Raw genomic sequence first — 15085 nt, forward strand, 5'->3', positions numbered from 1 at the left:
CACCAGGCAGGACTGGGCCTATTGGAGACTCAGCACTGTGCACAATCAGGCCCACCTCAGTCAGTGGGGCTGGGGGGGGGGCGGGCTCACCACTGTGCAGGATTGGGCCCACTGGAGTCAATGGGGGCTGCGGTGGGGCTCAGTGCAGGATCGGGCCCATCGGCGTCAATGGGGGCTCAGCACCATGCAGGATCAGGCCCGCTCTTTTTAAATTTTGCTTGTCAGAGAACAACAAACCCTGTTGTTAAGAGCAGCTTGTTTGGTTAATTCCGGGCTGCAGCTGCCTCCGTGCGTCACCTTCCCCCAGATGCCAGGGAGGGGGCAGCTCCCTGCTGGATGCTCCAGCTCTCCCGGGAACCAGCCTTAACTGTGCTGCTTCTGCCAGGCTCGAGGCTCTGCCACCACCCAGGTAATGCAGCTGAAGGCCTGGTCGGCTGAGCTGCCTCAGTGGCCTTATGCAAAGCCCTGCCCACTGCCAGGAGAAATGCCTAGGCTCAGCAGTGGGGCTGGCGGGGGTGGGGACGGCTGGGGGAGCAGGGTCTTGGGTGCTGAGTCGGACCCAGGCTCAGGGGCTGGGGTGCCAGGTCAGACCCATAGATGCAGGGCTGTGGGTGAATCTGCAAACAGCAGCCAGTTCCTGATACCGCCCAGCAGCTATGAACACACCTATGCAGCCCCCGCACAGCACCCAAGGTGACTCCCTGCTCCCTCCAGCAGCCCTGTGCCCCTCCCCGGTCATGTGTGACCCCCGGAGCCAGCAGGGCCCACTGTAGGAATGTGCCTTTGACCCAGCGAGGGGGCTGGTTCAGCCTCCCGCCCTGGCCCTGCCACCAGGGCTCTGGGGAAGATTCGGGGCCCACACTGGCTACTTATGGCACTTCCTTCAGATCTTGTCTTTCTCCACAACTTAGGGTCCTGCCCCCCAAGTCCAGCCCCACCTGCCTCCCTGCCTGCTCTTCATTGCAATGCCGCCTGAATGGCAGCGCGGGGCTCGTTAAAATCTACCCTTCACCTGTCCCATGTGGGGTTTTCTCCCTGGCCTCCATCCCGAGGGGGTGCCGCTCCTGCGGCCTCCTCCCCATAGCCAGCAGCTTCCTCAGCTCCTGCTCCCCCTGCCCTGCGCGTCTCACCTGCCTGCCTGCCTTCCCCACAGCCCCAGGGGCTGCATTGAAGACCAGAGACCTCCTTATAGAGAGACCCCCACAGCGGGAGGCGCTAGGGAGAGATGAGAGAGAGACCACATTGGGAGGGGGAAGGGTGGTGATGGGACGAGGCTTGTGCTGTGGGTGGGGATGAAGCAGGGGGGTGATTTACAGCAGCGAAGGCAAGGGCTGGAACGCGGCTCCAGCCCCGTCTAGTCTGTGTCTCGGCACAAGGCAGCAGCATGCTCTGGCCGTGCAGACGGACTCTGTGCCTGGACTTTTAAAGAGACCAGATCATTTGATAGCCACCAGGAACATTTCTCTAGAGAGGATCATTGGACGGGTGAGCAAATGCCAGGCTGCCAGGGCAGGGAAGGCGATAGTGGGGGTTGGGAAGGGACGCTTCCTTCCCCGCCACCATCAGCAGCTGCAGTGGAATGGAGGTCCTGGCTTGTTACTGAGTGGATTGAGGCTGGATTTGGCTAGGAGCTCAGGCGATCTGAGGTCTGTGTACTCGTGCATTGGTTCCCTTTTCCGTCTGGGCATGTAGCAGCAATGTGGGAAGGGCAGGGTAACTCTGTCTCCCTTACACTGGTTTGTGACCCCCAGATTGAGAGCCCAGGGATTAGCAGAGCTCCTGGATGGGGCCCTTAATAAATGCAAAGGATGCACCCCTCCATGGACACAACTGCACACCCCGATGCACCGCACTGCACACCCGTGTGCTGCCAGCCAGGTGAGGGGGTTCCCCTCCCTGCCAAGCGATAGGGTACTGGCTTCTCTCGCTGCCGGGGCAGGGGCTTAGATTCTGTGCTAGACAATGAGCTGATCAGATCTGGCAACATGCATGTCTTTGTGCCCCCGCCCCCTCTTTCTGCCAGTGAATTCTGCAGCCCGCGGGGCTGGCTGGCTGCCTCGGTGACAGTCACGTGGCAGGGCTCCGCTAAGCAGGCACTTGCCTGACCCAGGGCAGCGGTCAGGGTGGTGCTGCGGGGCTGGGACGCTGGGCGGTCAGCTGAGATGGGTGGCACTAAGAGTTCACCCCCTGCCTGCCTGGGGCGGGGCAGGTTAATGATTCCCTCTCTGGCTCCGCGCCCTCCTTCCCACCAGCTCAGTGACTCAGCTCCCAGCCTGGTGCTGCAGGGATCTCCAAGGACAGGGCCTGCCGGGCCCTGCCAGCTCAGAAGAGCCCGCCCAGGGGAGCAGAGAGCGATAACCAGGACACAGGCCCTGCCTCGCCTCCCCCGCTGGCAGGCCGGATCGCCGCCGGGCTGCGGCAAAACAGACCCACTTGCAAACAGTGCTGGGCAAAGAGCTCGCGAGCAAAGCCCACATGGGCGCCTGGGGTCAACGCAGAGCCTTGGCTTCTGTCTGTGCCGTCTGCAGCCCCTGGCGGGGCGGGGGGCGCGCTCTCCATGTTGCCTTGCTGTGGCCTGGCAGCTGTGTCCATCCCAACAGCGCATGTGGAGGCCTCCCTGAGGCGTCAGGACGAATCCCCACAGCGGGCAGAGGGGGGTGCCCTACATGACAGCGCCGCCCTGCTGTCCCCTGTTCCCCGGCCGACCAGGACCCAAGTCTGAGCGGCAGGGATGGGCCAATGGGGATCGCTACCAGCAGGGGAGTGGCACCGAACGGCCGTGAGGGCGGAGCCGGTGGGAAGGGCGTGCCCCTCTCTGCCACAGCAGGGGAGCGAGCCATGCCCAGCCGGGGGGCGCTCTTCAGACCTCAGCCCCACCACCTCCAGGGTCTGCAGGGGGAGGGGAGCGCACAGGGGTGCTTCACAACGCCCCAATGAAGGGTAACTCCTCCCTCTCACCCAATGGGGGGGTGTTAACCCCCCTCTCTGCCCAAACAGAGAGTGGGGGCTTAGTCCTCGTTTCTCCTTCCCCCCATTTCTCTGTTGGGTCCCCCTGGGGAGCTCTGTGGGGCAGGGCCCCATTTCTGTGACAGGCCTGGCAATAACCCTCCTGCCATTCCTCTAACAGGGCGGGGAGCCCCCCCCCATCGCCCTCTCAAGTGAGCAAGGGGTCCATGCGCCCGGGCCCCTCGCACCGCTCCCACCTGCTGCGAATCTGGCCTCCTGCTCCCCTTCGCTCAGGTCCGAGTAGGAGTTGAAGGCGCTCTCCAGAGCCACCGGGGAGTCCGTGGGCTTGCACCAGCCTTTCCACTCGATGAGATGCGCCACCCTGCCCTGCGCCATGGCCGTGGGCTTGGTGACATGGTCCTTCACCACCTGCGAGATACCTGAACACACCGGGCAGCATCAGGGGCTGCAGCGGGCAGGGCTCCAGGAGGGGGGGCTATGGAAACCCAGCACCTGCCCAGTGGGACACTCCATGTCACCCCCAATGGGACACCCTCACCCTCCAATTAGATATCCCTGGGGAACCCCCCCATGAGACACCCTCTGTCCCCATAAGCTCATCCCACAGGTGACACAAACCCCAATGAGACATCCCCATCCCAACTCCAAATCCCATGAAACTCCCCTCTCCTACTAGGACACCCCCCAATGGCAGACCCCTCTGAGACACGCACACGAGGCCCCCTGGTATTACCGTGCAGGGAGGACCGGGCGAGGGCAGCGATCTCCTGGATTGTGAGCGCTCGCCGGGACTTGGGTAACATTTCGACAGTGTCTTCAACATTTACCTTCAACACAGAAGAGAAGTAGGTAAGTCCCCACCCCAGCACTCTGGACACCTGCCGTTTGCTGTCCCTTGAGACAGAGACCCCATATGGAGAGAGAGGGATAGAGCCATCAATCAACACTCCCTGACTCAATTAACCCCCTTCCCCACAGAGGAATCCCTGAGTCCAGCTGCCTCGGAGTCTCCACCCTGAGTCCAGGACGGGGACCCTCTCTGTGTCTCCTGCCCCACTGCACTTTATCAGTTACAGTTTAAAGGCACTCGAGGGAAACGCAGCAGCGGGCTTGAAAGACACACCCCATTCTCCCAAAATGTTTGGTACAGCCTGAAATCTCACTTGAAACATTAATACAATGGAGGCCAGATAGACTGATGGCTCGAGACTCATTGACGTTCTGTAGGAACTATGTGCCTAAATGTAATTTTGCCTTTAAAAATCTATACTATATATTACAGGTGAAGCTGAAGTGATGTGTATAGTTAAGTTTACCTGACAGTTATCATTATAAGTCCCTGTTTTCAGCTGATTATAACTTGCCAAACTTTAACTGCTTGGGTTGAAATTTTCCACGCCAGGTGCCTGCCTCAGGCTGAATATATTTATATATTTTAAATTTTCAGCTAAAACGATTCAGCTATTTCCAAGAGCAAGGTTAGGGAAAAAAATATGTTGTTTTGCATTTGCTAAAAAAAATTCTTACAAGTTGTTTTCTTTGGAAGCTCCAGCACTCCCATCCTTTGGAGCAGGGCGGTCACAATGTTTGGCAGGGGCATCACACTGGCGTCAGAGATGTGCTTTTTCTGTTTCCAGGCAAAACCGCCCAAATTTCTGAACAAATGTGTGCGTACATGCTCAGCAGAAACTTGTTAGTTTGGCAACTAAATTCTCTGAAGAGACTATCTGCACACAGCTCCTAAGTACAGCAGAACCTCAGAGACACAAACACCAGTCAACCACACACAGGAGCGGCGCCAGAGTTTCTGGCGCCCTAGGCAGAATTCGGGGGGCGGCATTTTGTGCGCTTCCCACGGGGCACGCGGGAGCTTCCGGTTCCGCTCCCGTCACGCCGCCGAAGAAGGACCCTCCGCCGAAATGCCGCAGGCGACAGCGCCAGTCATTGAGCTGCTCAATTGCCTGCCACTGTTTTCCGCGGCACGTCGGCAGAAGGTCCTTCTTCAGCGGCACGACAGGAGCGGAACCGGAAGCTCCCGCGCGCCCCGTGGGGAGCGCACAAAATGCCGCCCCCCGAATCCTGGCGCCCTAGGCGACCGCCTAGGCTCACCTAATGGAAGCGCCGGCCCTAACTACACACCACATTTGGAACGGGAGGTACACAATCAGGCAGCAGCAGAGACAGATAAAAAAAGCAATTCAGTACAGTACAGTAACTCCTCACTTAACGTAGTTCTGTTCCTGAAAAATGCGACTTTAAGTGAAACAATGTTAAACGAATCCAATTTCCCCAGAAGAATGAATGTAAATGGGGGGTTAGGTTCCAGGGAAATTTGTTTTTGCCATACAGTACAGTACTACTGTTGGGAGGTGCCCCCGCCTTACCCCACCCGGGCACAGCCCACTGGCACTGGAGACAGTGAGGCAGGTAAGGAGGCTGAAGGTGCTGTAGGCTAAGAGAAGCACATTGTGCAGCAGCAGTGGCAGCTTCCCTTATTCTGCAAGCACCAGGGGCTGGGGGCTCAACCCTCAGCCCACCCACTCCGCCCCTTCCCCCAAGCCCTCACCCTTAACCTGCCTCTGCTCCCCCACCTTTACTCCGCACACCACGTCCTCGCTCCTCCCCTGCCTCCTGCCCACGCAGGGGTGAAAGTAACTTACAGGATTTACCCGCACTGCCGGAGTCCTGAGGGGGCGTGGCCTCACCCAGAAGAGGCGTGGCCTCTCAAGATTTAAAGGCCCTGGGGCACCAGCTGTGGCTGGGAGACCCAGGGCCTTTAAATCACCCAGGGGCTCCCAGCTGAAGAGATGGCTGGGAGGCCCCCAGAGCTCAGGGGCAAATTAAAGGGCCCGGGGCTCCGGCCGCCACGGGAACCCTGAGCTTTGCAGGGCTGGGGCAGGGATTTAAAGGGCCCAGAGCTCCTGCCACTGAGGGGAGCCCCAAGCCCTTTAAATCCTGGCCCCAGCCTGGCCACCAGAGCCGCGGCCGGGATTCAAAGGCTCTGGGCTGCCCGCAGCAGCAGGGAGCTCTGAGCCCTTTAAATCTCAGCAGCGTGGGCAGGGCGTTTAAAGGGCTCTGGGGTGACCACAGCCGTGGCACTCCAGAGCCCTTAAATCCGGCCCCAGCCCAGCCACCGGAGCCGCGGGCAGGGAGTTTAAATGGCTCAGGGCTGACCACAGCCGCAGCAGCCCAGAGCCCTTTAAATCCGGCCCCAGCCCAGCCACCAGAGCCACGGACGGGGGGTTTAAAGGGCTCTGGGCTGACCGCAGCCGCGGCAGCCCAGAGCCCTTTAAATCCGGCCCCAGCCCAGCCACTGGCGCCGTGGACGGGGGGTTTAAAGGGCTCTGGGCTGCCAGCTGCGGCAAGCAGCCCAGAGCCCTTTAAATCCCCGCAGTGAAAGCCAGTGCGGTCTGGCACGGCGTACTGGCTCTTGCCAGTACGCTGTACCGGCTTACTTTCACCTCTGTGCCCACGGCAATCAGCTGGTTTGCGGCGTTCGGGAGGCAGGGGAGGGAGAGGGAGCCTGTGCGCTGAGTCCTCGCTCTTTCCCCCTCCCTCCTGAATGCTGCAAGCCAGCTGATTGCCATGCGGGGTGGAGGGGGAAGGTGCTGATCTGCGGGATCTGCCGGTGGGCGGGAGGTGCTGTGGGGGGGACATAGGAGGGCTGATAGGGGGGCTGCCAGCTGTGCACAAAGCAGACAGCCAAACGATGTTATAGCGAAGCATTGCACAACTTTAAATAGAGCATGTTCTGTAATTGAGCAGGGATGCAAGATTGAAATAATGTTAAGCGAGAGGACGTTAAATGCAGTGTTACTGTCCTGTATTAAACATAAACTACTAAAAAAAGCCCAAAGAGAAAGCAGGATTTTTCTTCTGCATAGTAAAGTTTCAAAGCTACATGAAGTCAATGTTCACCTGTAAACTTTTGAACGAACCATCAGAACATTTCGTTCAGTTACAAACATTTCAGAGTTACGAACAACCTCCATTCCCAATGTGTTCGTAACTCTGAGGTTCTAGTGTATGACCAGACCATGCACGCCCCATCCCCACAGAGCAACTGCGCATGCTCCAGCCAGGGGCTGCACTGCAGGGCCTGAGCAGAACTTTCCCTGCCATTGCTTCTCCCTGCCAGGGAGCCCTGTTGGGAGGGGAAGGCTAGCTCAATGGTTTGAACATTGGCCTCCTTAACCCAGGGTTGCGAGTTCAATCCTTGAGGGGGCCATCTAAGGACCTGGAGCAAAATCAGTACTTGGTTCTACTAGTGAAGACAGGGGGCTGGACTCAATGACCTTTCAGGGTCCTTTCCAGCTCTCTGAGATAGGTGTGTATGTATATATATATATATTTTTTTTTAAACTGAGAGCAGGGAGGTTGTCTGTCCTATGCTCTCAGGGCTCGCCCAGCTAGCAGAGAGGAGATGGAGAAGGAGGAAGCAGCTGCAATGGAATACAGCGGGATGAAAAACAGACAGGGATGAGGGAGGGGGTTGCAGGAGCTGGAGGGTTTAATAGGAGCAGAGGGGAAAGGGAGAGGCTCGGGGCATGGACCAGAAGGGGCTACAAGCACTAACAAACACTCTCCTACAGACTCTGGAATGGAACCAGGAGTCCTGAGTCTCCTTTGCTGTCTGAAACCCACCTGCAAAGCGTCTCATCCCGTCTCTAGTAGACAGAGGATAACAACCTACTACTGCTACCAGTTACTCTGTGAGCATAAGGCATCACAGTCTGTGCTGTGGATCTAAAGGTCTGAACCCTGCTGATGAGTTCAATTGGGGTCAGTATGTTTCCACGTGATGGAATTTTTTCTTCTTCTTCTTCAGATTTGGTGGTGAGGTTTTGTTTGTTTGTTTGCTTTTTATGTTATGAAATTATGTTTCAAATGTTCAAAGACTGAGGCTGCAAAGACAAACATTCAGAAGCTAGGAAATGCTAGTATTTAGGTTACCTGTGCAACCTTAATTCGCCCCCCTCTTGTGCGTATGCATTATTCCCTGATTCACAGAGCAGAAGGCCAGAAGAGACCATTATAATCATCCAGTCTGGCATCCTGTGTAACACAGACCACAGGACTTCCCTGAATTAATTCCTGTTTGAATTAGTGTGTATCTTTGAGGAAAACAGCCAGTTTTAAAATTCTCAGTGATGGAGTCCCCCATGTCCCAGGGTAGATTGTACCAATGGTCAATTACACTCACTGTTACACATTTGTACCTTAATTCCAGGCAGAATTTGCCTACCTTTGACTTCCAGCCACTGGATCTTGTTATAGATTAGTAGATTGCAAGGCCAGAAGAAACCTTTGTGATCATCCAGTCCGACCCCCTGTATCGCACAGGCCAGAGAACTGCCCCAAAATAATTCCTAGAGAAGATCTTTTAGAAAAACATCCAACAGTGATTCAACAATTGCCAGGAATGGAGAATCCGCCACGGCCCTTGGTCAGTTGTTCCAATGGTTAATTACTCTGACCGTTAAAAAATTATGGTTTATTTCCAGTCTGACTTTGTCTAGCTTCAACTTCCAGCTATTGGCTCCTGTTGTTCCTTTTTCTGCTAGCTTGATGAGCCAATTATTAAGTCTTTGTTCCCCGTGTAGATACTTGCAGACCGTAATCAAGTCACCTCTTAACCTTCTCTTTGTTTAGACTGAGTTCTCGGGGGCTATAAGGCGGGGGTTCTCAGACTTTCGAACCAGTGGCCCCTTTCACATACCAAGCCTCTGACTGCGACCCATCCTTATACATGAAAAACACTTTTTTATATATTTAACACCCTTATAAATGCTGGAGGCAAAGCAGGGTTTGGGGTGGAGGCTGACAGCTCGCGACTCCCCCCCCCCATGTAATAACCTTGCGACCTCCTGAGGGGTCCCGAGCCCCAGTTTGAGAACCCCTGCTAGAAGGCAGGTTTTCTGATCCTTTAATCTTTCTCATGGCTCCTCTCTGACCCCTCTCCAAATTTATCAACAGCTTGAATTGTGGGCAACAGAACTGGAACCAGGATCCCAGCAGTGGTCACAGCAGTGCCAACTGCAATCACATTTCAAGACCTCTCTCTTAGCCAGTTTTTAATCCATTTAATGGGGGCCGTTTTAATTTTGTATCGTTCTAGTTTTTTAATCAAAATGTTGTGTGGCATCAAGTCCTCTGCCTTCCAGAAGGCTAAGTGTATTACACCAACACTGTTACCTTTATCAACCAAACTCATAATCCCGTCCAAAAACAGACATCAAGTTAGTTTGATAGGCTCCATTTTCCATAAACCCATCTTGATTGGCATTCATTATATTATCGTCCTTTAGTTCTTTATTAACTGAGTCCTGTATTAGCCACTCCATTATTTTGACACAGTCTTTCATTACATGATCACACACTATTTTCTCCACTGGAGCCCTCCCTCCCTCGGTGGATGGGCTAGATCTGCTCAGGGATGAATCATGGCTGTATAGTGACTGTGGCCGTTGTCCGCAGGACGGCTGGTTCGTTTGTCACAGAAATTGGAAGGTGGCTAGTGACAGGGAGGGGGAACGGAAGGATGAGAAAGGATGGCTCCTGGTTAAGGCAGCTGAATGTCACCTTGGAGAAGTGGATTCTATCCCTGCCTTTGCCTGTGTAATTCTGGGCAAATCACGTAATCCAGCCTGTTCACAAATCACTAATTGCATGAGCCTCTTCTTCTGACTTGAGACTGTGGGCTCTTATGTGAAGAACTGCAGCGTGCTCACAACTGCAATTGAAACTGATCGGAGCTGTGCCTTGAACGGATCAAGTGTTACAGAACTGCTAAATACTCCATCAGGCCCTCGCTGCCTCAAGCTGGGCATCCAATGGTAGCGGAAACTCTGTCTCTTTGCTCCCCGTCTGTAAGCTGGGGATCGCAGTAACCCCGACAGAGGGGGGTGGTTGAGATAAATTCATTACTGTTCGGATACTATAATGAGAGCACCTTAGAAACACCGCTGAGGAAATGAACCGTTTTGTATTCAGTGCAGGGGCTGGACGGCGTGTGGTGAATAAGATCTGGGGTCAAACAGTGAATGAGGGGATCAAAATAAATATTGAACTAGGCAGTGAAAAACCATGTATGTGATCATGTAATTCAAGACTGTTTCACAACACGCAGACACCAGGGGGCCGAATTAAGTTTGCCCGGGCTTTTTGCAACCTTAATATTCTTTTACCATCATTGGCTGCAGTACATAGAGCATGTGCGAACGATTTGCAAGAATGGGTAAAGAGCGTGTAGATTGCGCTTGTCAATGACACTCAGCCGGAGGTGTTGCAAACATCAGATGACTGTGAAATAGTAGGGGGAGGGTGCAGGAAACAATAGCACCAGGGAGTCCTTTGGGGGAAATACAATTGGTGTTCAAGGGGAAATTGGTGACCCTCAGCACAGAGTCAGCGCGTAGGGTGATGTCACACTCAGGCAGTTCTTCCCGGTATCCTTCCTGAACATCATCCCTTTACCGGGATGATGGAAACCCTTTTGCTCGAGTCAGCACCAGACTAGACAAAGTACTGGAGCAGGAAGAACCTGCATTGGCCACTGGGGAATAACCACTAGGCCTTAAGTATCAGAGGGGTAGCTGCGTTAGTCTGTATCCACAAAAACAACGAGGAGTCTGGTGGCACCTTAAAGACTAACAGATTTATTTGGGCGTAAGCTTTTGTGGGTAAAAATCCCACTTCTTCAGATGCATGGAGTGAAAATTACAGATGCAGGCATATTTATACTGACACATGAAGAGAAGGGCGTTATCGCACAAGTGGAGAACCAGTGCTGACGGGGCCAATTTGATCAGTATATTTATGCCTGCATCTGTAATTTTCATTCCATGCAGCTGAAGAAGTGGGGGTTTTGCCCATGAAAGATTATGCCCAAATAAATCTGTGAATCTTTAAGGTGCCACCGGACTCCTCGTTGTTTTCACTAGGCCTTGACCACCTCTGACGTCTATAATTCCACAGTGGTGCTAGTCTGTTTTTAGGCCCAGAGGTGTGTAGATACATGTATATTTTATACACACATATTATCCCACTACACACACTAAATATACACATACATTCTAACACTCTACACACAGTGTGTATCTATATATTCCACACACATACTGTCAGTATACACATTCTCCTCCGTTACATGCATATCTATCTATGTATGCACTCACACTCTATATACACACATTCTCCCACTATACATATACAGATACACATGCTCATACTGTATATACACCTACACACATTCTCCCACTACACATGTACATTCTCTCTCTCGCACACCTGCCTCCTCCTCCCCAGCAGGAAGCCGTGCGAGGTGCTGAAGGAGAGCATTGATTGCATTACGCTGTTCAACTGAGTACAGCTGGCTGCTCCTGTAACTTTGCAGACTATATTTCATCATTCGGGATAAATATTTTCTGGGTTCCTGCTAAGCCCTGGAATGGATTTCCCCGTGGCAGGATTGCAGGGGCCCGCCTGGGCCCGGAGCTACAGCCTGGAAAACTCCCAGAGCTTTAGGAAAGCCTTGCAGGGCAGCATTGCTGTCAGGAGCTGCAGGTTCTGGGTGAAGTATGTAACAGAGAGGGAGAAGCGAGCAGCGTTTGTGCCAGCTGGGCGGTCTCCGGAGGGAGCAGCTGGGTATAATGCACAGCACGTTGTCATCATTTTATCAACACCATTAAGAAAACAAGTAAATCTGCTGCGTGCGGGAGAGCAATCGTGAGTGACAGGAGGGAAAATAAAAGCAAGATAATGGATAATGGTTCCGAATGTTTCAGTCATTAACGCCCCACAGCCACACGCTGGGACCGGGGAAGTGCGCGCCACACGCCCCTGCCGAAAGCGCCTGCCATTCCGCAGGAGAGGGGAGGAGAAGCAGCGCTAGCCCTGACGCAGGACGGGGCTGGGCCTCCTGCTCTTCACCCTAAATACAGGAGCACGGGGGGCCGCACGTGGCCTGGAACCTGGCAGCAGCTGCTGGACTTGCTAACCCCCATGGGGCCTGCTCATCCAGAGGGGAGGACCGGGAGCCCTGAGCCGATGATGGACCGTTCTAGAATGGTGGGAAATGGAGGCAGAGCAGAGACACTGGGGAGACCAGCCCAGAGAGTTAAATCCCCCCTCCCCTGAGACCTGCACCCACCATGCAGGGATCTATGGGTGGGGTTTGCCATCATTGGACCTGGAGCCACAGCTTAGCCCCGGGACTCAGCAGGGTTCAGGCTCTGACCCACCGCCCAAGACCCGGGCCGAGTGCTTGCTGACCCAAGCCAGACTGGCTTGTGCATGGACAGAAGAGGGGGTTGGGCTCAAATGTGAGTCAGAGCCTGGGCTCAGTGTGCAGCGTAGACAGACCCTATGAGCTACATGCAGTTCCGGGCCTCTGCAAACACTCCTGCAACAGGTGCCAGGCGTGGGAGAGCGACTTCAGGCACACGCTCCGCAAGCACCGTCCTGGCTGCTGGTCAGATCCCAGCAGGGGCAAGAAAGAGGAACTGCAGCAGCTGGGGATGCATTTCCCACAGCCAGGGACAGTAGGAGCCAATGCAGCTCCTGCCACCTGAGTCCTGTCGCATATGGTCCCTGGGCACAGTCCCAGCACCACCTGGGAGAAGTGCAGGCTCTGCATAGTCTTACCTGGCACTGCCAGCTGCCCCCTGCCTCCCTGGCAGCAGCCCTAGACCCAGCCCCAGTGGCTCATAGGCAGTGGCTTCCTAGGAAGTGATTCTGGACTTGTAGCTTGCAACAAGGTGTATTTCCATGGCAACCAGTCACCATGGACTGATTTCTCCCAGGATACAGGCCTGGCTTGGCACTGACGTCAGTGCAGCGCGGCAGGAAAAGATACCAGGGAGCTGGGGCTGCAGCAGGGCGTGGGGAAGGGGACAGGACGGGGGATATGGAGGGGGCAGGACCCAGCCTAGCTCCCAGGCTGCTGTCTGCACAGGACAGGCTCAGCAGAGCTCATGGGAAAACCTCCACGTGCTCGGGCCAGGCTGGGTGTCAGGGCTGCAGGATCAGCGGGAGGGGAACACTCAGAGCTCACTTCACACTGACCACGGCCACGGAGGGCTCCTGGCGGCAGGGGCAGCAAGGAGAGGCCCTCACAGCATCTGTGCGAGACAGAGTCACCATCACGGCGCCAGCCTCAGACGAGGGGAATTTGAACATCAGCAACGAGGGAAGAGATGTGCCCCGGCCAGGCCAGCAGGGAGTATGGATACCCCGGCCAGGCCAGCAGGGAGCATCGATACTCCGGCCAGGCCAGCAGGGAGCATCGATACCCCGGCCAGGCCAGCAGGGAGCATCGATACCCCGGCCAGGCCAGCAGGGACTCAGGGACCTGGGAGTATCGATACCCCGGCCAGGCCAGCAGGGAGTCAGGGACCTGGGAGCATCAATACCCCGGCCAGGCCAGCTGGGAGTCACAGACCGGGGAGTATCGATACCCCGGCCAGGCCAGCAGAAAGTATCGATACCCCGGCCAGGCCAGCAGGGACTCAGGGACCGGGGAGCATCGATACCCCAGCCAGGCCAGCAGGGACTCAGGGACCAGGGAGTATCAATATCCCGGCCAGGCCAGCAGGGACTCAGGGACCAGGAAGCATCGATACCCCGGCCAGGCCAGCAGGGAGTCAGGGACCGGGGAGTATTGATACCCCGGCCAGGCCAGCCGGGACTCAGGGACCGGGGAGTATCGATACCCTGGCTAGGCCAGCAGGGAGTCAGGGACCGGGGAGCATCGATACCCCGGCCAGGCCAGCAGGGACTCAGGGACCGGGGAGTATCGATACCCCGGCCGGGCCAGCAGAGAGCGGGGAGTATTGATACCCTGGCCAGGCCAGCAGGGACCAGGAGGTGAGGCGATCAGAGGAGGAACACTGCACAGACTCCCCTGGCTTTTTCCGGTGCAATCCATGCTGCGTCCCTTGGTGCAGGGCACATGCTGAGCACCCAGCCCTTGCTGGCTGAGCTATGGGCAGGGGCTGCTACAGGCCAGGCGGTTCATTGAGCAAAGGCTAAATTGCTCCTTGGTTCTCCAATATCCAGACCCCACTTCACCGCCCAGCACTTGAGCCTCACCCAGGGGCCAGCAGGCTGGGGGCACTGAGCTACGAGCACCCAATAATACAGTACCGAGCTCAGGGCACCGAACAGAGCAACTACCCTGCCAGCTCGGCCGCTCACTGCCCGTGCCCGGGACGTGCCCCAGGCTAGTCGCTGGTGTTCTGTGCGCTTGTGTCCCTGCAGCCCCTTGCCCTGGGCACGCCACGCCCAGGTGTGCCAGAGCCAGGCCCTGCCCTAAAGAGCTCCCAGCCTTGTCCCGCATTCCCGGCTGCATTTCAAAGGGCACAGGAGCGGGAAGGGGTGCAATGGCTGGAGCCTGAGTGAGGAGGGGGGCGAGGGTGGGGGAGGGGACTGATGGGGGGAGCCAGAAGATGGAGGCTTGTTTCAGAGGCCGCCATAAGAGAGCAAACAGGAGGATCCAAAGGAGAGTTTCATGCCGGAGTCTAGAAGCCGCCCTTGGGCTCTGTGGGCCCAGGAGCTCTTTGCAGCTCGCCCAGGGCTCGCTCTGTTGATCATGAGCCCAGCCCCAACCCCCCAGGATACTTGTGGGGTTCCCTGAATTCTCTCTTGGTTTAGACACAGACACCCCCCCACCATCGAACCCAGTGCTGGATCCGCCCCACCCCCAGGGGTGCTCCGGGAGCCAGGGCTGTGCTAAGCCGCCCGGTCAGTAAAGCAGAGGGTGTGTCAGCACCAGCCGTGCCCTGGGGAATGGCCACAAGAGAAGCGCTGGGTTTTGGGGGGGTGAGGATGATGCCAGGAATGCCTGAGAGCTCCAGGGCAACCAAGCCCCCAGGGACATGGTGCAAAGCCCCGGGGTCCGGGGAGGGTGCCCCCAGGAATCCCTGGGGCTCACCATGGTTCCTCCCCTTTCCCCAATGCAAAGGCCCATGTCTGCTCAGCACAGACACCCCACCCGCCCAGGGGCAAGGGCTCTGGTTACGCAATTGAGTGGGGGAGGCTGAGCAAGGTGCTTGGCTACTGCTGGGGAGGGATGCCGAGGAGTCTACAGGTGCCGAGACCTTAGTCTCCTCTGGGCTTT

At 56.0% G+C, this 15085-nt stretch overlaps 1 protein-coding gene across 1 annotated transcript in view; it reads right to left on the minus strand.

Moving 5' to 3' along the window:
* FAM131A (family with sequence similarity 131 member A) overlaps window positions 1–15085 on the minus strand; it is a 44949-nt gene that overhangs the window by 10385 nt on the left and 19479 nt on the right. The window contains exons 3-4 of the mRNA XM_045029212.1: window positions 3701–3794; window positions 3204–3386 (exon numbers count right to left, since the gene is read on the minus strand). Of these exons, the coding sequence (XP_044885147.1) occupies window positions 3204–3386; window positions 3701–3794 (277 nt within the window). The remainder of the gene's footprint in view (window positions 1–3203; window positions 3387–3700; window positions 3795–15085) is intronic.

The sequence above is a fragment of the Mauremys mutica genome, chromosome 9 (genome assembly GCF_020497125.1).
Source record: "Mauremys mutica isolate MM-2020 ecotype Southern chromosome 9, ASM2049712v1, whole genome shotgun sequence".
Taxonomy (NCBI): Eukaryota; Metazoa; Chordata; order Testudines; family Geoemydidae; genus Mauremys; species Mauremys mutica.